Source organism: Macrosteles quadrilineatus, unplaced genomic scaffold (genome assembly GCF_028750875.1).
Source record: "Macrosteles quadrilineatus isolate MER2022 unplaced genomic scaffold, UCM_ALF_1.0 Scaffold_4__1_contigs__length_99947679, whole genome shotgun sequence".
NCBI classification, from domain to species: Eukaryota; Metazoa; Arthropoda; class Insecta; order Hemiptera; family Cicadellidae; genus Macrosteles; species Macrosteles quadrilineatus.
In genome coordinates, this window is record NW_026542597.1 from 46,477,413 (window position 1) to 46,501,649 (window position 24,237).

A 24,237-nucleotide genomic window follows, 5' to 3' on the forward strand; every position below is an offset into this window, starting at 1 on the left:
AGAGGTTATCCTAAAAATTTAATAGACAGTCAAATAAAAAGCTCAAAAAATCCTAACACAGATAATTTCAAAAAAGATCCAAAATTCATCACCCAATACTTTCCTGGCCTTTACAAAGTTAATAATGTTTTAAGAGTGGCACATAATATTCTTTCAAATTCACCTCTGACCCATAATTTGTTTTCCAAACCCCCAAGACTAATATACAAAAAAGCTCCTAACTTAAAAGACATTCTTTCAAAACCCAAACTACCTCCCACTTCCCAACCCTCAGCAAAACCTTCGGGCTGTAATCAATGCAACAAACCACGATGTGCCACTTGCAAATTAATCATCCCATCAAAAACTTTCACAAGCAGGCAAACAAAAAGATGTTATAACATAAATAGTAACATCACCTGTGAGTCTACTAATGTAATTTACCAAATTTCATGCAAAAATTGTCCTAAAGACTACATTGGCAAAACCACCAATGCTCTAAGAGTTCGTATGAATGGCCACAGATATGATGTAAACCATCCTGATAAACAAAAACCTGTGGCTATTCATGCGAGAGAGCATTCTCAAAATTTTGAACAATGTTATTCATTAAAAGGAATAAGAAAATTGGCAAAAGACGCACCAGACTTGAAATTAAGACAGCTTGAGCAAGCTCATCAATTAATACTTAAATCTAAAACACCTTCCGGTCTAAATTTGAGATAGTATATATATACATATATATATATATATATATATAAAATTTTTTCTTTCTTTCTATCAAAACATTTTCTTTTTTACTTCTTCATAAATTATATGTATTTTGGATTTTTGCTAAAACCATATGATTCAGAGTGGTAAACACTTCTATTTGTTATTGTGTTTGTTCCTGAAGAAGGCTAATGCCGAAATATAGAAATTTCTATAAAAGTGTGTGATAAGTTTATTATGTTTAAAACAGTTATCTTATGTATTCTATGGTTGCCTGAGAACAAATATTCAATGTACATATTTTAATTAATAATATGGTAAAAAAATTTATGAAAATAATATAATATATTTTAAAAGCGACAGAATGTTAGGAGGGCTGTTTGTTTAAGGTTTTAGTTTAGTTAACTCAACACAGATAATTTATTTTAAGACGTTTGGAACTTCTCTGAATCATTGAAAGAGAGATGAGCTATTTAAAATACTCGCCTCATTGAACAAACCGTAAATTGCCCGAATAAATTAAAAGGGAGCGTCTCAATACTCATCAAAGAGAGGATTTTCCAAATTACGAAGATCATTTTTAAGCTGGTTATTAGTTTTCAAATTGAACTCCCCGATTTCAAAATGATTCGGAAATTCTAAGCAATATCAGCGTTCAATTACTCACAACTGTTGTGGTGGCCTCAATAACTGAAACTCCAACATTTAAAATTATAATTAGAAACTAAAAAAATTATGGTATATTTCCCTAAGAAAATAGGTATATTTCCCCTAATTTGTTTTGTAACCCATTATTTTGGTATTGGATCCATTGGTAAGCTTAGTGTAAATGCCAAAGTAATTTTCGTGTTTCGTTATTTAAATTTTTTTCTTGCAATATTAGTTTCAATATTTGTAATACTTTCAAAAGTGACCTAAGAATTAGGGTTAACAAAAATTACTATATGCAACTCGGTACATAGTTATGCCGATTTTTTTATGTCTATGTTATAACCTTTAGTGAGTACTTTACTACAACCTAAGTGCGGGTTACAAATCGCTGCACCGTTTGCGACATACACATCATGGCCGATACTATTGGTCTAATCTCGGAATCATGCCTCTCAAAACTCTGAAAAAAATAATTTAATAATTTTAATCAAAGCCTGCAAATGGTGGGAAGTATCCCACCTTGGCCTGAAAAAATAGCATCGTTATTTTTTTCTGTTTGAGCTGATACAGTATAATCTCTCAAGTAGTAAATGATACATTCTTAAGGTTCATACCAGTACACAGTATTTTGTTTGTGTATTATTTATAATCACTGAAACTAATAGAGGATAGTTCAAATTAAACGAGAAAATGACTTATAGTTTATTAAAGAAAACGTAAATCTTGAACCTTAACAACTCTCAAAGTGAGATTGACAGGTGAAGGGTCCTTCATTGTAAGTCTGTCAATAACTCTACAGCTGTGATTCATTAATGCCAAGCAAGATCAATCGTTCAACATCTGAAGAATATTTCTGTCGCATATCTTATTTGGATGCAAGATAATATGTAAAATGCGGGTTTAAAATATAAACTAAAATAAATTCTGAACAATGCAACATTTAAGTTAAATATAATTGAAATAAAATCCCCAAACAAACATACCAAGTTTCATTTTAATTTATGTGGATTCCCAAAATGTAAACAAATTATTTAATCCTGTTTATCTAGAAGATCTCAAGTTTTTGTAACAGGTTAGGTACATTACCCTATACTTGGGAAAACTTTTTAATTTTGATTCCAGAGGAATAAATAAGGTTATGAAATATATATATTTTTTTTATGTAAAGTATACGATGTTTACAGTCACAATCTCCTTTTATTTAGCTCAGTAACTACTAACGTAGTACGCACATCTTAAGGGTGTTTGGTCAAAAAATTGATGTCTTATTTTTGTTATTGTTCAATTGTACTAAAAATTTAAGATACACATATTTAAGACAAAATTATTTATTTTGAATACTAAGCGAGATATGGAGCTTGAAAGTAGTAAATTTTGCATCTTTGATACCAGTTCACAGGGAAAATGGGTAATGTGATTCACACCAAAATTTGCATTCAGGTGTGGAAAAATAAGATAATAATCACTGGCTTTTTAAAATTATAATTTTTTTCTAATTTAATTTATTTATATTTTAAAAATAGCTTTTTTGGGGGAAAATTTATCTGAATGTTGGAATTTAAAAAATGTAATATAACTCTTTTGGGCTGTGAATTCGTACCTTTGATGCCTTGTGCTGTCGGAGCACTACTCGTTAAGAGTGTGTACACTAACAACGGGGCTCTAGAATACAACGATAAACGTATTCTTTCAATGTTAAAAGATGTTAATAATTACGTGATGTTAAAGTATTCTACAGCCCCGGTGTTAGTGTACACACTCTCAACGAGTAGTGCTCCAACAGCGCAAGGCATCAAAGGTACGAATTCACATCCCAAACGAGTTGACATATTACATTTTTTTTTTATTCCAACATAAAGATAAATTTTTCCCAAAAACCAAAAGCTATTTCTAAAATAAAAAAATATATAATTTTAAGTACCTAGTGAATATTATCTTAATTTTGGTGAGAATCAATTTACCCATTCTTCCTGTGAATTGGTACCAAAGATAAAAAATTGTCTACTTTCAAGCTCTATATCTCGCTTAATATTCAAAATAACAACATTTTTCTTATATATTTGTATCTTTAATTTTTTAGTAGGTACAATTGAACAATAACAAAAAATCAGACATACAAATTTACGACAAAAGAGCCTTAAGAGATTATAAAAAACTACTTTTAGATCTATACTGCATTTTAGTATTGAAATAAACACTAGTTTTAGTCTCATAATATTTGAAATATTTCCTTGAAATTTTATTTCATCCTTAAAAGCAGACCCAAACCTAAAATTTCCTGTTATAATCAAATAAATTAATATGAAAGTAGTTGGCTGAAAGGTTGTGGAGTCCAGTTTGCATTTTCTGAGAAAATTGCGGATAAAATGGAAAAATTTTTAAAGAAGGCTACGATACTAACCGGTTTTATCTCTTCCAGTAGATAGCTGACTTCCTTGTGTGATTGATGGATCCACCTTTTATAAGATGGATGAGGAATGTTATATAATCGAAGAATTTACAAATATCTGTTAAACATCAAAATCGATTATTTAGTGACAAATAATATAATAAATCTCTTCGCTACAGTTCATTTACTTGTTTATTGAAATCAGTAGAAATTGTGTTATAATTTACTATTTAGCTATTATACTATACCCTATAAAACTAAATCTTTTTCCAAAGAACCTTTGAAGGGCATACATACACTTTATCTAACGGTAGTCATACTGTACCAAGTTTATAAAGAGTTTTTATTTTTTTAATTGTATAAATAAAATAACAAAATTATATCAAGTCCAATTAAATAAATATACCACGCCATTTATAGTCTCCATAAGTAATACTGTATTTCAATTATTTTACAGATACGTGTAATTAATACGGAATTGTACGATGTAATTTAACAAACACTATCCCTACAATATAACCATTTTAAAATTTTGGTTTATGCGGCATAGTACAATTTAAACACTGTAGATATATTTTACAATAGAAATGTCAAAATGTTATAATCAAAACTATTATTACATTATTAATTCATTTATAACGCTTCACAACCAATTGCCATTGGTTAATGGTTAAGGCAATTTTAATACATTTTAAAAAATTAGGGAAATTGAAATTTTCCGAAAGGTTTATATGCATCAGATTAAACCGTAGTAGGTTTTAGGAGGCATTAGAAAAATAGGAGGATTAAAAGGTAAACATGATCTTATACTGTAACTGCATGGTAATTAATTGACAGGTCATTTGGTGAGGGAAAACTGACACCGGAGTAAAGGAGAAATAATCTTTCATAATTTGAAGGGCAAGGTTTTAAAATATAAGGGACATATTTTTTATGTAAAAGTTGAATTTTTTCCTTTAAAAGCTAATTTAAAATTGTAACTTTTTGGCTACTACAGGGCGAATATAACTCACCTCCTATTATTGTCAAAATACAGTATATCATAGCAAGTAAAAAATAAAATGAAATGAGCTGTTGAACAAATAAAAACCTTTAAGCCAATTTCGCTGGGAAGCAACACTAAGTACATCAATGCAACGCGCACAGCTCTGTGACGATTGCAGGCTTCTTATTGTGAATTGTAGTAGGGATAGAAATAGGCCTACTATTTCCTCTGTCGAAACGAAAAATATAAGCCATTGTATGTCATATCGTCCTTTGCAATGTCTTAATTGGCGAAACTGTAATATTTAACGTACGCCAATTAAAAATAATAGACAACAATTTAGGTTAGTGGGTTTTGCAATTGATTGATATAGACCTGTTGAAATATTTGCCATTTGTTCCTATTATTAGTAGATGAATTACAATACCAATTTTTCAATTACCCGACCTACTAAGGTATTACTGTAGCATAACTGTTTATTCTTTAATTGGTAAAAGTTATAAAAATCCGTATAAGTTACTAATGGCCAACCATAACGGGGCAAACCACGATGGTATACCCACCATTTTAATTTCTGTAGATAGTGAATTAAAAGCGGGGATACCAATAATTTCAAAAGGATGCGAATACGATTGAACAAAAATCTGTATCTAATGTTGACAATCGCCTTCTTTTATTTCATAGTATTCTTTTTATCTTAGTAGAAATATTTCTAAAAGTAAGATATAGCAACGAATACAAAACCTTTCATTCGCTATAGTTATTATATCACTATTATTTGTAGAGAGCGTATGTATTACTTTTTTATGAATAACGTATACGTAGGCAACATGATCAAGTAGTAAACAACTCGCTTTCCTCACTTGTAAAAGATTCACGGCTTCCGATTGAGTGACATTTGTGATTACTTCATGGAACTCATTAGTGTAGCTATAGCCAATACTAATCAAATATAGCTAGGCCTAATACTACCATGTATGGTTTCAATTGCATGAATAACCAACTACTAAATGTAAGTAATAATCAGCTGAAAACAGGATTACTATTTAATTATAACAAAAACATGACCTGACATCTGTTTTGCAGTGGAAAAATAATGCTATTAACAGCTTTATTTGTACATAGAGGAGAATTTGTACCCGTTTAGGAACATAAAAAAATAGAATTGTTTTTTATAGATAATGTGCCCGAGTGTTTTTGGGGGTAGGAAAAAAAAACAATATAATAAACTAGAATAGCCTACCGGAACATTTTTCTTGTATGCCTGGTTTAATAAAGCTTTATGTAACTTATTGACATTTTGTTAAATTAATACGCTTGCCTTAAAATGATTTTTTTTTTACTTTTAAACACACAAAAGAAAACTTTTTGGGTATACCCTTATTTTACAAGCATTTGTTTTACAAAAAAAAAATCTCTTTCGCTTGGACCATAGAATGAATCCATTGACACAAGGTTATTTCGTATTAATTCTCACCCAGAACATTATGGTATTGCCAATGAGCATGACTAATCGTTAGATTTAAGACGTAAACACCAAAAAGTGTTTTCACTTTTGCACAGTTAAAGCCATTCTTTAAAAACATCTGACTTTATTTTAAGGGGGTCGTAATGTTACAGAATGAAATTAAAATTGTTATAGATTTAGACTACTATGTGAAGCTTACAGTATGGCCCTGGTCATTCGACATAATGTTATTTAAAATATAACATTTACATGTATGATAAGTATAATTCTAACTTCAGAGTATTTGCTATATAAATATTTGTATAGTTATTCTAAGGTATGTTCATAATAGAACACTTAAGCAAACCAACTGGAGGAGAGAATTCCTGCTTTAACTCTTCAAGAACACTCGATAAGGCCAGGCTAGCGAACTTGATCATGGTTCTGAATACAAATTCCAGATTTTGCTCGGCTCAGCGATTTAGTTATCTTAAGGTTTTATGGTTCGTTTATTTTTTATGTTTTAAAAATACATTTTATCATAAACCATTGAAATAGATTGATTGGCTAAGGCAGGAAATATGATATTTGTTATAAATGAGGATTAGTGAATTGTTTAAAATGTTGCGTAGCTTACAATATATAAATTTATTTTAATACAAATTTAAGATGTTCATTTGTCATAAAAATATAAACCAACTACCAACAAATACATTTTCCCACTAACAAATAATTTTCATTATGATAAATGCTTATGTATACAAACATAAGTATGATCTACTCAGTAACTGTTCACTAGATAAAAAAGGAAATCGCGTATTAGCTAAGTATGAACATGCAGTTACAAACAATAACACATGGTATATTTTACCATCGATATAACATATCGTCATGTGTAGGGAATTCCTTAAAATGTGGATTGACTACTAACTAGGTAATTATAGAAATCGGTCTGAGCACGAATAAAAATGGTAAATACACATCATAAAAACCACACATGTGTTTTTTTTTTTTTTTTTTTTTTTTTTTTTATAAGAGGCATAAATATAAATATTGTAATGTAAAAGATTCTCTCTCGCCATTGAAATTGAAAAGGATTTAAGATCTTATCCGAACTCCCTTTAACAATCAATAATTAGTCGAAAAAAATTCATCGCGAAAAAAAAATGTTTACAAAAATGGGTCGCTGCACTCTATGATTGGCCTTTATGTAAATGATTAAACTGTGTACGTACCTGACCCAGTCTAGAAATCGTATTCCTACAACTGGCCGCCAGAGCTCTCCAGTGACTCATGTGAGAGAAATGTTATAACCATTTTAGTAAGAGGTGAATCTCGACCATTGTTTGACTAAACCTTTATTATATTAAGTCATAAGTCATTTATTTAGCCAAATCAACCAATTACAATTAGTGTTAGCTAAGTCAAAATAAACTAAAATGAACTGGAGTATTAGGACCTGGATATTAGGATAAACCTTTATTGAAACACAGATGTTTGTGAATATATAGAGTGTGCTTTACAAAAAATCGTTCATAAGTTTTAATAATGGTAAATTGACAGTAACTGACAGTATTAATTAACCCATTCACTTTCAGCTGACACAAGATCCTTTGTACAGAAGGTTATGACGACTGGCAGGTTACATGTTAAGTTGTTGTTTTAAATTACCGATAGATACTTATAACGTTTAACAACTGTACTTGTACGATATTGTTTATCCTCGTGCAAATAAAAAGCGTAGTAGGATGAGTGTATAAAAAGTTATTGAATGATTTGCAAAGAAGTTAAAAAGTTTTAGGATAAGAAATAATGAAAGTGTGAAATATTAGTTGAACACGAAAGAAACTTTTATCGAAAGAATATTTATTCCTGAATACCATAGATAACAAATTACGTTAATTGACAGGGAAATGTTGTATGTCAGCAAAGGCTCTGTTTGCAACCAAAGACATGTGTTATATGTATTTATCACTGGATGAACAGCATAAGTTTTGATTTAAAAATGTTAATTTTAATATCTGTAACCTTCTTTAAATTTTATTCTACCAAGTTACCAATTTATGTTTAACTTATGTCGGAATTCAATAACTTACTATTGAAATGTAGTGTCACGTTTTTCTGGAAAGGGTGGGTTCCTGGAACCACGGAGTGGTGGCATTATTACGTATCTAACATCCATCACAGTTTGGTGAGATTTTAAGCCAGGACTTTGCGAGCGAAGTCCTACGTTCTGCCACTAGGCAAGCTCCCTTTTCTAGGATAATAAACAAGATTTCGAAGTTATAGCTTTGATAAATATCGATGCACAAAAATATAAATCATAATAACGAATTTAAAACTCCTAAGACAAAACAAGCCTACCAAACTAATATAACAATGTTTAAAAGTTGCTCACCAGGTGATTAGATGTTGGTGGTTCAGCAAGAATAGAGAAAGTTTCCAAATTGGTTTGGTGGCGAGAAGTTACATAATAACGTCATAAAATGGAAACGCGGTTGTATGTAATGAAAATATGGCGCCTGTCCGACGTTGGTGGAGAACAAGAATATGATGTTACGTTACATAGTTATTTATAGCATGTGTTGTACAATGGGAAAAAAATCTTGATTATATTTGTTCTAATTCTGAAATTGTGAAATGAGTTCCACTTTAACAGTCACTTTTTAGAAAATTATCATTATATGATCTAATATAAGACATGACGTATTTTAAAATATTATTAATTTAAGGTTTTTTTTCAAAATTGCAAACTTGTAGATTTAGTTTTACTACTCGGATGAATAACCAATAAATTTAGTAACCCTAAATAATAAATCCATTTCATTTATAGCTTCTTATGTTTTGTAATGCTAGCATTATTCAATTGCATTCGTATTATAAGAGCTTTGAAAAATGTCTCTTCTCTCTTCTTCTGCATAACTTCTTTAATACTTTTCATTGAAATGGCGACCATACAAAGTAGGTATTTTAAACCAAGTATGAATGGAGAGAGTGTAGTGATTAGTGAATGGGGCACGATCTTGTAGTCTTGTTAGTGACTAAGGCCGACATTCCTAAGACACAGCTGTTAATTAATAGTCCATACAGCTAATGGCAACTAAGGGACCTACAGTTTATGGTGTAATCCGAACCACATTTTTGCCTTGGTATCAACGAATTGGTCTAATAATCAGGATAGTACTGCGGATAATCATAGTACTCACTAGTGCAGACGTTAATCCGTAACCAGGGAGTATCGCATCCACAGTGCATGCCTATAAATATCTACAATTAAATAGAATATCTATAAATAGCTACTTTTTAGTAGCTGGATTACAGGACGTCGCCAACGTCTTATTTGATAAAAAAATATTGGACTTCATCCTTAACTAATCCTTAAATAATGCAGTGCTAAGGGGGTTTACTACAAGTTTCTCGTAAAACTAAAACAACTAGAAGGTCTGGCATGATTATTCTTGTGGTTGCGTGCGTAATCATTGTCTGGTAATCGTGGAGGAAGGCTGATAGACGCAGAGAGGCGATGCTGAACCAACGAAATCCTTGAATCAGTATTCAGCAACATGCCTCAGTCCAAGGATCCGCCGCTGAATTTCAGCGAACTAAAATAAACACTCGTTATGTTTTATCAGTTAATATTTCATCTTGGTTTTTTTGTGGATTTACCGAACTTTGATTGAAGCTATTCAAATGAGGCATTTTTATAAATTTATATTCTCGGAATATTTTATTAAAGTGTAGCGGCTTTTTCCATTAAGCCAAATGATTTAATATTCAAAACCACTTAATCCCCCCCCCCCAAGTTGTGCATATTTATTTCACATATTTGTAAGAAACATGGTTTTTTGGTAAAGCTAGAACATATAAAAAAGTTTAAATAATAAAGAATTGGTATTCCTCATTGTAATTGTCTAAAAGGCTTTATACTGCATCCTAATCAAACAGGAGTAAAATAAATTAACGATACATATATTTTTCAAGCAGTTTTCAAGCAGTAACTTTGCATAAGCTATCACCACGACTTTCACAGTGTCCGAATAAATAGAATATATAATCCGGGGAAAATACCTTTCCACTTTACTGAACAATAAGAAGATCAATTAATGGATAGTAAATGATTAGAACGACCTAATTTTTACATTTTGTAATCATGCATAAATGCTTTGTCACAAAGAGGGTAATATCCATGACCTTTCTGTCATGACTTTAACAATTAATTAGCTCACTAATAACGTTACCTCATCGTCAAAGCGATAGTGGGATATTTTTGTATATTTTTTTATATCAATAATATTAAGTTTTTTTTAATATAATATAGAATAAATAACTTACAAATTACAGCACAGAATCTGCCACAAACATTACGGGTTGCTTAGTTGAAGCAAGAGTAAACAAAATAAACTTTAAATTTCAACATTAAAGAAATTGTAGAAAGGCAAGTCAGAGAAAAGACATGTAGGTAAATCAGCTGAAAATAGCTTATTATTGGACTCGAATCTGAAATAGTATGACCTCGAGACGTTCAAGGTCAACCCGTATATCAACGATAAGTTAATGTTGTACGCATTACTGGAATCTGAGTCAAGGTCATCAGGTAATCAGCTGCTCAATGTAAGAAAGTCAGACGGACAATTGTACATATGCAATGAATGTAATAGTTACCTTCTGCGATGATAATTAAGTTTACAGAAATAATATTGTATTCATAATTCTAGAAAATGAGTTATAGTAGAAAATAACGCCAAACGTTTCTAAAAGTAAGTACAGTTGTTGTTTTTATTGTTTACATTTATCTTTTGTGTTAAATTAGTTCCGGAATATAGTTTACCAATTAATTTACTTGTATTTTGTATATTTTATGAAGATATATCAGGTTTAAATAGTAAAATGTAGGCCAATACCGTAGATTTTATGATTTAAGATATATACGATAACGAAGACCTTAAAATTACAAGTTTGATTGGTGAATAGTCATATTTATTAGGTTGTTGATTCAAATGCATTATTCCAAGCCATTGGACGCAACAAATTGAAAGAACACTTATGTTTGGTATTTCATAGTTATAGTCGAATTTAAACCATTTAGACAACGAAAGAAACTCCAAAGTTACTAAAATGTACAATTTTTATTCCGCTTGTGCGAGTACAGTAGATTGCGTGGCTTTAGGACGGAAATAGGAAAACTTTTGAGATTAGTTTGGCGAATGGTGCAGATAGATGTGAATCCCCTGCATTGTCGGTATGGCGTTGTTTTACCTGAAAACTTGTGAAAATTCATCACTGAAAGAATCAAGATTTTAGTTTTCATTACATGCGGTCCAATAAAATTAATAATGACTTAATAACAATATTTAAAAAGGCTATATTTGTAAAATACAATATCTGTGTTTCCTCTGTAATAAGAGAAAATAATAAAAACTATTCAACTACAATATTATCATACCTTACATAAACCAATACGTTTTCAATAATTATTGATTGGATCGTCAATCGTAATAACAACTCGGATTAATAAGGAGATGATATAAGCGTGCGTATCAAATGGATAAGCCTAGTTAAAATTACTAGCTTAGCTAATAGCGATTTTATGTATGATTATATTTTTAAGTAAAAAAAAATTGGCTATAAAATAAAAAAAAACATTAAACACTCTACAAACTCAAGACTAATGCTAAACTATGAATTTATAAACGTCAGAATCGTATGATTATTACCATATAAGTGGAGGACGAGCGTTTGATAAAATATTTAAAATTTGGTTGAGTTATAAATTACAAAAAAAACTTCGACATTCATCTGGAGCTCATTTTAAACCTCCACAAATAGCTTAGAGGTTAGCTGCACGGCTTATCGGGCATTCCTTAAGAGAACAAAACGCGTAAACAAAGATAAAGCAATTAAGGCAAGATAACGCTTGTACGCGTAGAAAGCATAGATACGCTGTTTGCAACACTAAAACAATAGGTTTCACTCTTATATACCTAATAAAATGCATTGGAAGTTATAACAAGGAACATGTAATGTGAATATCAAACTACAAGGCATGGTTAATTGGATTATTTTACACTTTATATAAGATGTACAAGTTTAATTTAAGCGCAAAGGCAAGACGTTAAGTTTAGATAAGAACAAGTTTGTATCATTTGTGTTTCAATATGTGATATAAAAGGTAAAATGAAAGTTTTCCTAAAGATATGAAACTTTTTCTCAAAGTGTAAATATAGTTTCGAACTTTGAGATAATTGGAAAATTGTTATGTTATGCGTACTTCAGAATACTATTCAATTTCTTGACCATCAGTCACACAATCTTATGTCTTGAGCTGGACATCGATGTGGTTTATTGATATGGTGGTAATAATATATAATTACCCAAGGACGTGTAGAACTTATTCAATTAAGTGTCAACTAAATGTTAATTCTGTTGTATAGTAATAAAACGTTTTAGAATATTTACGAAACCAATATCCTACACTTATCCTTCACACATATTCGGGTTAAAATACGCACATAGTGGCGCCCCCAAATAGTTGATATAATTGATGATATGAACTACAGTTAGGCACGTTGTGCATTTCACAATTAATTTACGAGTAATATGTTAGAGTAAAAAATTTACAAGAGAGTAAAATAATTCAAAAAGCAGCAGCTGCGGTAGTGTTTGACCCACATACAGTGTTACTCAATCGTGTCACCAGGCTCGTGACGTCACGTGGAAGCTGTCATTGGCTATCCCAGAGGACAATGAACCAGCAGCGAAGCGTCACATTCCATAATGTGCCGATTTGTGGACTTCCACAATCACAATGACTTCCAATATAAAAGCCTCTTGCTCGATTCACCTGAATGAGCTGTATAATTAAGTAGTATAAATAGGTATTAGTTTGCGTTGAAAATTAGAAACGTTATCTAAAGATAAGAGTTTTTTGATTATGTGCAATTAATTAATATGTGTATTGTTTAATTTTGTTCAACAATATGAGCGTTTCATCATTTACGTATGTCATTCAATAAAAACTGTTTAAGTAATTTTGTGGTCCAGTAACTATAAATGGGTTTTGCTTATTATGGTTTATTAACCAATGAAATTATTTTTATTCGCCTAAACACTCAAATACATCTACATAAAGTATTGCTCTCCTCTGAAGTCTCGAATTCAATCCCGGCAATAAGCAATAATTAAACATTTTAGAATGTTTTAGCCCAGTTGCCTGGAACTGGTCGTAACCTATACATCCTCCTACTTGAAAGTAAAAAGCGACAGTTGGTGACAGAGGTGACCTTTATATGTCTTCCGCTGTGAAAATAAATTCATTTATATTAGTAGCATCAACATCACTGGCAACGTTATTGTCTCACGTCATGTTTGGATACGGAACTAGCCACAAAAGCAGAGAATATTTTAAATCATACGCTATTTTAAAATGTGGTATGGAATATAGTTTTTAAAATAAATAATGAAATTGAATTCGCTATGAACTAGTTTGAAAATAATTAGGGAAGGCTTAGTGAAACTAATGGTAAGATTTTAAAACTCAATTTATTTTAAACGAGTGAAAAAATAAATACAAAATGTTTTGATTGGCACGTTACTTTGGTGTTGAAAATGACATGATTACTAAAACTATTTACAGTTGAAGAAGTTGGTATTGTCATTGTTGTATTTGGCGTCCTTCATCCATTTAAAGTGCACTGCAACAAGCGTAAAAGGTGTTAAAATTATGATATATGCTGTCTAAATAATAATGAGCATGTTAAATACGCAAAAATGTGAAATCACAGTTCTTTGAGAATACTGAAACAAATTCAAGTCTTAGAAACGTAATATCTAAACAAATAATAGTCTATAATAGGTATGTAGGCCTACGATTATATTTTGCCGAGCTCTATAATGTTATAGTAATACTACAGTTATGATTTAACGTTGATTAAATTATGTTTACAATCATCTCTCATTTTATGAAGCGATTCCAAATTGCAGCTGACAGTACATTTTCTTTTCCAACTTATTTAAAATTTCAAATTGTTATCGACAGTGTTTTCATTTATCAATATGCGTACAAATCTATACTCTATATTTAAAAATAGTTTACTTTTTCATTGCTATAATAATATGATTTTTAGATTAATAAACAGATGCCCACGTTAAAGTTGGTTATGTTTATGTTCAACTGTAACAGGTTTATATTAACTTGAAGAGATGATCTCTGGTGAAATCCTTCCTCGGTGATGCTTTTACTCCATACATCTTGATGCTAGACAACCGCGTATAGTATTCGCACTCGATTCTTCCGTCTGCACGCAATCGGTATAAATTCGTGTGACGCATGGTTCGGCTGTAGCCATTTTCAACTACTCCCTAGTTTCATTTGAAAATAAGAGTGAGTATGGTGACAACTGAAACGCGCGTCCTACAAATGTTGTACAAAGTGGGTTCAGACGGAAGAATCGTGTGCGAATATACGAGACATTACATAATATTATTAGCAACAACTGAAAAGATCTATAGAATACTTCTATGCAAAACATTTTTTTATACTACATTTACTTTTAAGTCTAGATCAAAAATAATAACATTGTGAAAGAATAAATTGGCACATTGTGTGATACAGGCACTCCGTTGACTAACTAAATTACTCAAAAACAACATTAGGTCCACTAAACAAAGTTTTTGTGTATTTATCCTACACTATTTTTTACTTTAATATACTCACTTGTATGACAATACTCCTCCGATACACAAGGACCTCCAATGTTGAGACGGATGTATCCTGACTTGCACAGACACTCGCCACAGTCCCTACAGGCGTTACAGGTCCTCCGGCACTTCCCCCCAGGGTTCGCACGCTCTTCGGTAGCACAACGGTCAGCTGTGAAATGGAAGAGTGAAGTTAGTGAAAAAATTTAATAAATCTCTAAAGCTAAGCAATGGAAGGTAAATTGGGTGTAGTTGTTCTGATTATTTTTGAAACCTAGATATTCTACTCAAAGATGTAAAATATTTTTGATAGTAGAATATGCAAATGTGATGGATATCGTGTCAACCAAACATCTTTAACGTGCAAATAAAGCAGATTATTGTTTCAATAATTACTGTCAAGAAAACTTTAGATAAGCCATGAGTCTTGGGTTTATTGGTCAGACTAGTTTATACCGAAACAGGTCCTCGGCAGTTATCACTGAAGGCTTGTCGTTGTTATTTATACGGAAACAAAATTTTACTCTCTTTGCATATACATGTCGGCATAGACAGGTTATCCAGACTACAAAGTATCAACAAATATCTATCTCATGTAATCGAACAACGTATTTTGGTCTTTGTATAACCATGCAATTATATAATGAATACAACTAAGATGTTTATCATATGTAGTAAAGGTCAATGCGAATACCAAAAATAGATCTCATAATGGGATAAGCTTAATCATTAATCAATTATCATTATTAGTTATTAAGCTTAATCATCCCAAAATAAAAATATTCTTATCCAACAAAAAATGCAAACACCTAACTGAAAACCAGGAAAGCGGAAAGGCTAGAGTCGACGTTATGGATGTTAAGCTAATAATGGGGTCGTAATCACCTGAGTTCTCAATAAACATCATCGTTGGTATGATATTCGCATTAGTGGCCAAGCTAATGTTATGGTCAGGGATAATTCAGCTTGGTTATATGGAAAGGCTGGATTTTCCTTAAGTGGTAGTTTTATGCATTTTTGTAAAATAAAACCGATCAGAATAGCTTAAGTGAAACCACTAAGACTAGCCGTGAAAGGACTCATTAAACTAATCGTGCATTAAATAAGTCCTCATGTATAAGGTGTAGGAGTTAGTTTTTACTTGGAATTAAAAATAAGGCCTCTTAAGTAATCAAGTGTCGTCTTATGAATCATAGACAGTAGCATAACTATGTTAACAATACCCAACTCTATTCAGCAATTACATGTAATACCAAGACACGAGGAAAGCACTCAATTAAAATCTTCATCATGAATGAGACGTCCTCTAAACCAGTTCTAACCTGTACTCTACAAGTTCATTCGGAAGGCTATATACGACATCCAAATCAAAGTTCGTTACTAATTACTATATTTAACTATTTTCAAGAACAGTGTTTATATAAAATCATAACTAATTATCGAAATAATTGAAGATAATGGCTAAAATGAGGTTTTAGGTAAGGAAATGCATTCCTTAGCACCACTTCAAGATAATTAAATAACGACGCGCAATATCTAACGAAAAAGTCCTTAATAAATTACATTACTAATGAATTTAAAAACTTTGGTGTTAGTCTTAAGGCTTTCTAAAAGTCTTTGCTTAGGATTCCTGGTTTGTAGTCTATGAGCATATATTTTACTGACCAGTTTATTAAAAGTGTATCATACAATTCTAAGCTAGTCAATTTGAGTTGTAAAATAATCGTGCTATTTTCATTTTATGTCTATTCACAAACTTTCTCCATCAATGCTAAACCACTGTAAGTTAAGCCTATTTGTATTTCGTGCATCTATGCATTTATTATGGACGGATTAAGTTATGAGAAGTAAAATTGCTCGATTACAAACAAAATCCGAAAAATAATAATCAAAGCCGTTAACAAAATAAATCCACGCTTTATTTACTAGGTGAGTACTAGATCAAGGCTAAAATGTAGGTATTCAAGGTTAAATAAAGATGGATCAAGTGTAGGCCTACTAATTTTAGACTTTCCATCTATAAACACTTTTAGTGGTAAGTAAGGAAATGCAACATCTAACTTTTCGTGTACATAAAACCATAAAAAAATCTTTGATAAATTCTTCTTTTAAAAGTGTTTACGTGTAAACGTGCTTAGTTAATTATCATATACAATAAAGAACTATTTCATATGTGAATCTAATAATAGATTGAGAATTGAATGTTTCTGTAGCTACATCGTTTGCAGAAATAATAAATCTAATTGTAAGAAAAGTTTTTACTCCAAGAAATTTACCAAACTAAGAAAGGGATATATAGCAGTGTACGTGTAATTTAATCTAACCTTCTGATAAGAGTAATGAAGTTGGTCTATTGTTCTACTCAGAAGAAGCTCGTTCTACGTCAGGATAGTAAAAAACAAGGATTAGATATATTCTTGTTTGGAAACAAAATCGCTAGTTTTTAGTCTATTTCCATATTAAATCTCGATTATGAATAGCATTTACTGTAATAATATAGGGAATGCAGTAAACATTCAGTATGCAGTAAATGCAATAAACAGTCGTATTGCAGTAAACAGCAATAAAGAAATAAAGATATTATTTCTTTATTGCTACAGTATCTTGAGATAAAAACACACTTTTACCCTATATACACGATTGATTAACAATACGTTACCCAATGAATATTTGCATTTTATATTTATTATCCTAGGGGTACAGTGTTGGGTGGAATTTTTATACAAACCAAGTGATAAAAAATACCCTGGACAAAAATATGAATAAAAGTAGCCTACTTTATAAAGTAGGCCTATACCTGGATAAATTGAGGTGAAGAGAAATTTAATTAAAATCGAATTCCTTACATTAGGGTACTTTAAAAGCTTTATCAATCAATAAGTTTCAAACTATTCAAAAATTGTAAATGAATATTTATTGCATATTTACTTTTTTTTATCATTTGTTAAAAATCATTTCCTTATCAAATACATTTTTCCCTACAATCGTGTTTTAATAATCGTGCTGTTATAAGTTGAAGCGTGTTACATTCTTTGTAAACCTAAAAGTTTGTCAACATTTAATTGGTTGTAAATAACTTGACTACATCATACAATGTCGTATATTGACCTCAAACCTAATATATACAATGGAATACTTCGGTTTTCTACACGCCAATCATAAGACCGAATCAAAGAAAGAGTCCTGAATTACTTTCAAGTTGACGGAAAACAATATACCTGATGAAAAAGTTATGTATACATGGTAAAGTAAAATTATTTACTTACTTGAGGCTAGACACTGAACAATGACCATTCCAAGAAGAAGTGAAAGCAGGACTATTCTGTAACCTTCCATAACTGGAAAATCGAGAGGTCGCTCGCACCAACACAGACCACTGACTGTCACTGACTGACTCACTCACTCACTCTCACTGACTGTGTAGGACTGTTGGCACTAGTTCTGGCTAGCCTAGCAGCCAGCTGATTACTTAGCCGGTCACGTGACCATTGGCACGACCAACTTCCGGTCCATTGTCTGCTGCGGTTTGTTTGGTTTATTATGACGACTCATTGTTTTTCATGGTTTGCATCCTGAGTAATCATTACGCAACAAAGATAACACGCAGGAAGATTTCAGACCTTTGTTGTCATGATTTTTAAAGTATTTTGTTTTACCATCGCGGCTGAACAATAAAGACCCACATCAGATATGTTACTAATATATCTTACAGTGGTACATTGGATGGTCATATACGTGTTTTATCGTTGGTATCATTAAGGCCATAATTAAGTGTTCTAAGTTAAAGCTATGAGAAAATCTTCATAACATAAAGAGTCGAAAATTTTTAAAAGCTAAGCTTAGATACCAGCTATGGCCAAATTAATGCACTGGGGCTGCGGTTTTTATCGCGCCACAAAAATCATGCGGCTGCAAAATTGCGGTTTGGAGATTGCGGCGTCACAGGTTTTTATACCACTGTTAGCATTTACAGGTTGCGGCAGGCGTCGCAGTGCATAAAAGCTCCCATAAGACCCAATGTACCAATGTACCTAGAGCCGCCAAAAAGTTGCGTTTCCTAGGTCCACCCCACTGGACTTGTGGGCCGCACCCCAGTGCACCCATTTGGGTCAGTGTTGTACTCTTATAGGCTACCGCAGTGCGGTGACCACAGGTGCATAAAAGAGGACTTATAGAGTTATTCATATCCATCACGTACGTGTGGAAAGCGTCGATTAAAACATGAAAACCGCATTATTTAAGTAAAAAAAAACTTTTTATATGTTTTGAAAAAATCAACAATGCACAATATAGAAGGCATATAAATAAAAGAATGTGTTTAACACTATTTACAGTTTAGGTGCGGTAACTCTAGTTAGTTAATGTAGTTAACTTTGATAATTTCATAAGCTGTAAATGTCGCCATAAAATAATTGTAAAAGCCTCTTAATTTTGTCATACCCAAAAATTGTTATGAAAATAAAATATTTATAGTCTCCGATTTTTTTATCTATGTCCACAGTAAACCTCCACCAAACTATCAATATTGGAGGGCAATGATCTTCCATCAAAGCATGAAGTCCTGGCACTCCAGCATGAAACGAAAAGTCCAGAAGTGACGGAAGAGGAAATGGACAAGGTTAAGGCTGGAACCCGTGGATTTAGAAGACGTGGAAGTCAGGAAGACAACCGAAACGAATTGGCTCAATAAAGGTGATGATCAAACAAAGAAAGTTCTAGACTAATCCTACCATGGATTGTTTTCTTGCACACAATTCACTTTAATGGTCTCTGGTTCTCATTGTTCTCAGATTTTCTTCTTCTATATTCCTGAAAACATCTAAATAAATAAATATAAACACCTCTACATCTTTTCGTCTGTATTAATAGCTGTTTCACAACTGCCAAGGTCACTAAAATAACAATGCTTTAAAAGCACTTTGAGTGAAATGGATTTAGTTTTTAAGAAGATGAACTACAGGGTGTAAAACTGTCATACGTGTAGGTGTATTTATAAAGTTTGTATTAGGTGAGATTATTAATTTTAGTTTTGCTAATAGCTTCTGGTTTTCTAAAAAATACTACCCTTTTACATCGACTACATGGAAATTCGTTAGACAAGTTATCTAACTCTATCATTTAGCGTCAAGAGATAACTAATCTGTGCCATAGAGATATCAACATGGTCACTAAATATGTGAGTCAAACTGTTAATGATAATGTTAGCATTTGATTAGTGATAGACTAATCAACTAATTTGTTCTATCACTATTTGGTATATCACTAATCAAACTTGTCCCAGAGTTGACAGAGCTGTTTAACACATCCCCACAGTCTGGCCGCCACCGTCACCGGCTACCCCCATACATTAGCTGTAACACGTGCAGGAAATTACGTCATAGTCTGGAGCCACCCTCCAGCAAACTTACACAATTTCAAGAAACTTAAAGAAGGGTAAAAGAGAAAAATTTGACAACTTTTTCTAGAAAGTGTCGTTAATCATTTTAATTATAAACATAAAGTTGAGAAGCATAAAGTTGGAAACAAACAAAAGTTAAGGGCATATTTCTTTTTAAATAAAAAAAAAATTGAAATGAATCGAGAAGTATTCTGTAGAAATAAATCCAATATTTTAAATGCATATTTATTTATAAATACCTGTACAATTGTGCGAGAGAAAGATATTCAATCAGATTTCAAATAGCTATATATAATCTCTATCTAAAAAAAAACAATATTAGTTTTTGGAATGTAACAATGTGTTTATTAAAAGCGTGCCTGTTAGATGTTGATGAAAGTCCTATTTTGTTGTCGCAATATGTACTACCAATACTACATTGATATTTAAACATGCTTTTTATGCGTTTTCACCGGTCCATTAGTATTATGTTGCTGGAAAATTGTTTTATTCGAGGCCTTAACTGGTAAATTATTACCTTTCAATATAATTACTCGGTGTGCTTAGTGAACAAAGACTAAATTACTATATATCCTGAATTACTGTAAATATATTTTCTAAAGATTGCTCCTGAGATTCACAAGTCGGCGTGCGTTCAGGAACAGGTAGACTGCGGTTTGGGTCGGAAATAGGAAAACTTTGTAAGTTTGTTTTGAGGATTGCACATATAGCTTACGGCTGTGGAATAGGACTTTGGTATTTACGCCACGCTGAAATATTAATGGTAATGTTTTCCACACACTGAGTATTCCTGAACGAGAAAAAAGCTCAACAATGTTGCCCTAAGTATTTTAGTTGGTCTTTGTTTGTTTATTAATAACTCAAAATATTTTAACCTATCTATTATATTATTAAAGTGATACAATCAAATTTTATGTAAACGGTTAAGGCCATTTACCAAATAAAAATATAGGCATATGTCACATCAAAATGAAGCTTAGAGTGTGTAGATTTGCCGAAAAGTATTGATATGGACGAATTTCCTAAGGGCTCTGCCCCACAGGCCGACGTCCAAAGGGCTACGCCTGGCATGCTTCCAAAGTTTACATGATTTAATTTAATTTAGTTAGTGAAACAGCTGGTCAGTACAATGAACTGGTGTTTGTTTATTTACTCGAAAAATATGTTTGTTATGCTTTATGTAGATTTAGGAGGGTTATGTTTGGTTTTAAAGAAAGGTTGTATACGTTTTGTAAAGTATTGCTCAAAGTTTCATTTTGTAATTTATATAGTAAGCTACATGTAAAGAGGCTTGACTAAAGTTGAAGAATTATGGTAAAACATGTAATTCGTGAAGCATCAATATGCATCAATATGAAGCAATTGATGCTGTTGCTACACTAAGGTATGTCGTCATATACTTTTGGATCTATTAACATAAAAAGTAGGAGTTTGAAAGTAAGTAGGTTTACACTTTTAAATCAGTTTATATTTTCAAACTAAATCATAGAGTTGCAGTATTTTAAAACACACATCAGAATTACTTTAATAGCTCTCTAGGTAACATTTTCTTCCCGTTGCAAAGCACGGGTATAGCAGCTTGTGTTATGTTAAAAAGAGTTTTTAAATGTGCAATTTTGCAATTAGGTAAGTCTTAGAATAAAATGTAGACTACGAAATAAACTTCTAGCATAGAACATTTTTTAACCGTTTTTAACAATCGTTTTAGTGTAGATATTTTCAATTAAAAAAATATGTGTGTGGTTATATTACGTTTGAATACAATATAAAGTATACTGTATTTTTCACCCAACCATCCAAAAGAAATATCATTTTTATGATATAGCCTCTGGATCACTGATTTTTACAATAAAAGGTTTAAATTACCTGTATCCTTCAAGTGATCCTGGTTGACGAAGATCCTTGACAGATACAGGTAATTTAAACCTTTTAAGACAAAATAAATAGTTCAAAACGACACAATGTAATCCAGAAAAAAATTCCATGAACTAAATAAGTCTTAATCTTCTGCTTAACTTTTATAATTTATTTATCGGTTTTATTAAAAAAAAGTTACCGTTTAATTGATATGTTCAAGGCTACAAAATACTATACTTAAAAAAACTCTGAGTTGTGCTTGTTAAAATTTGCATTATCACGACTGCAGCTAAAACAATATCCTTACTATGCTAAGGAAGAAAAGGATTATCTCTAACTCAGTGGAGTGGATATAGAAATGTCGTCTCCAGGCTCCTTTGTTTGCATGTTTTACTTAGGTCAGATTTTATTTTTAATAATTCAAAGGTTTTAGTAAAAAAAATATTCCGTGGAAATTGACAGTTTGTATTGCTTCCCTATTAAAAATTAAATTGTTGTCATACTACAATACTGTTTTAAAAACAGTTCGGTTTCGAAAACAAGAAGGGTAATTGATTTATAATGGACATTTTAAATTGAATATCCTCTTAGCAATCATATTATGCAACATAATAGTGCACGTAGTAACAATAAGTGCTCAAATAGGGTTCCTAAATGATGTGTGGCAGAACACCCTGTGAGTTAAATGTGGTAAATATCAGAAAAGCTGCACTCAATTACTTTTACCTTACAAAAGTAAACATTGTGTTTAAGTATTAAAATCTCGACATATTTATCAAGAAACTTAAAATTTGTTTTTTTTATTTTCTCATTTAAAAAGGTGAAGAAAAAATTATAGATCACAATATCATGTTTAGCACGTAAAACAAGACTACTCACGGCTGTGTACAAAAACTAACTATCTAGAAAAAACAACTATTATCATTATAACGTATTGGAGGATTTGGTGCCTCAGTCGGTAGCGCGACGGATTTCAGATCCATGACAGCGATGACGTGGATTCGGTCCCTGGTACCTGCAATTGCTTTCTATTAATGCATTTAAACTCATATACTGTACCAGCTCAAATACTCCTTATTATATAAATAAGTTCCGAGAAAAACGGCCACCGACCTCTTTGAACAAACCTAGGTTACCTTTGAGTGAAGTGAGGTTATTTATTACAGAGATCGTAGGTAAAAAGAAATGGACAACGCAAGCTCCTAAAATAAAGATTGCATTTCTTATATTGTTGTCTGCACCATACCCAAAGCAAACTTATATACTGATTTTATAGATATTCTTAGTCGTATAGTGCAACTAGTGCCATTTTATCGTCAATAATATAACGTTTATGAAATAATAATTTTCGATTGTATGCTTAAATAATAATTGTAACATTAGATGGAGAAATTAAGACTAACGAACATTAGTTAAAATAATAATCGAATATGTTATATTTTTTTAAATCTTACTTTAACCATGACAAAAATTAATTTATGTTTGAAAAATCCTAGGTTAACTTGCATGAAATGAGATAATATTTTGCAATGAGATAGAAAGCAAAAAGTTGTGTACCACCACAACTCCGTAGCTCTATAGCTCTATAGCTCTATAGCTCTGCGTATAGAGAGTATAATATTGAGGGCCTTTTAGCGAATTTCCCTATAGGGAAGTAGCTATTACCGTAGGTCTCATGGTAAGACCTAAGCCCGGGACCGATTTACTTTTTCATTTTGATGTCCCCAGAGGCCAAAAACACCATTCGTTCAAATTTTTATATATCTATATATATATATATATATATATATATATATGTGTCCATCCGCACGATAACTTGAGTAATTTTTGTCCGGTTTTGATAAAATTTGGTTTGAAGGTGTAAGGCGGGATAAACTTGAACGAGTTCGCGAACCAGCATGATCGGGCTATGGGAACGGGGGTTTACGGGGGGTTTTATGGGGTAAAAATAGGTTTTTCCCATTTTTGACCCAAAAAACATAAAATTTTGCAAAATCTTTCCAAACCATTTTGTAGAGCTTAAAAAAACAAATAATTTAGTATATTGAAGTGTTACTATGCGCCTAATGGTTACGGAGAAAATTCCAAAAAAATGTAAATTTTTAATTCCCATGTTATTCTTA

At 31.6% G+C, this 24,237-nt stretch overlaps 1 protein-coding gene across 1 annotated transcript; it reads right to left on the reverse strand.

Annotated features, from left to right (window-relative positions):
* Positions 1-13,682: 13,682 nt before the first annotated feature.
* LOC128993596 (chymotrypsin inhibitor Ani s 6-like) lies at positions 13,683-18,285 on the reverse strand. The gene is made up of 3 exons (XM_054417583.1): positions 18,126-18,285; positions 14,876-15,031; positions 13,683-13,853 (listed from the first exon to the last, which is right to left on the reverse strand). Exons 1-3 carry the CDS (start codon positions 18,193-18,195, stop codon positions 13,786-13,788), a joined length of 294 nt encoding a protein of 97 aa, XP_054273558.1. The 5' UTR covers positions 18,196-18,285; the 3' UTR covers positions 13,683-13,785.
* Positions 18,286-24,237: the final 5,952 nt, after the last annotated feature.

What these genes read in the sequence shown, in the direction of transcription:
- LOC128993596 (XM_054417583.1), bottom strand. Translation starts at nt 18,195, where the DNA reads ATGGAAGGTTACAGAATAGTCCTGCTTTCACTTCTTCTTGGAATGGTC. An exon ending in TGTTCAGTGTCTAGCCTCAA is followed by an intron (nt 15,032 to 18,125) that starts GTAAGTAAATAA and finishes TCCATTTCACAG; the next exon opens with CTGACCGTTGTGCTACCGAA. An exon ending in GGAGGAGTATTGTCATACAA is followed by an intron (nt 13,854 to 14,875) that starts GTGAGTATATTA and finishes CGCTTGTTGCAG; the next exon opens with TGCACTTTAAATGGATGAAG.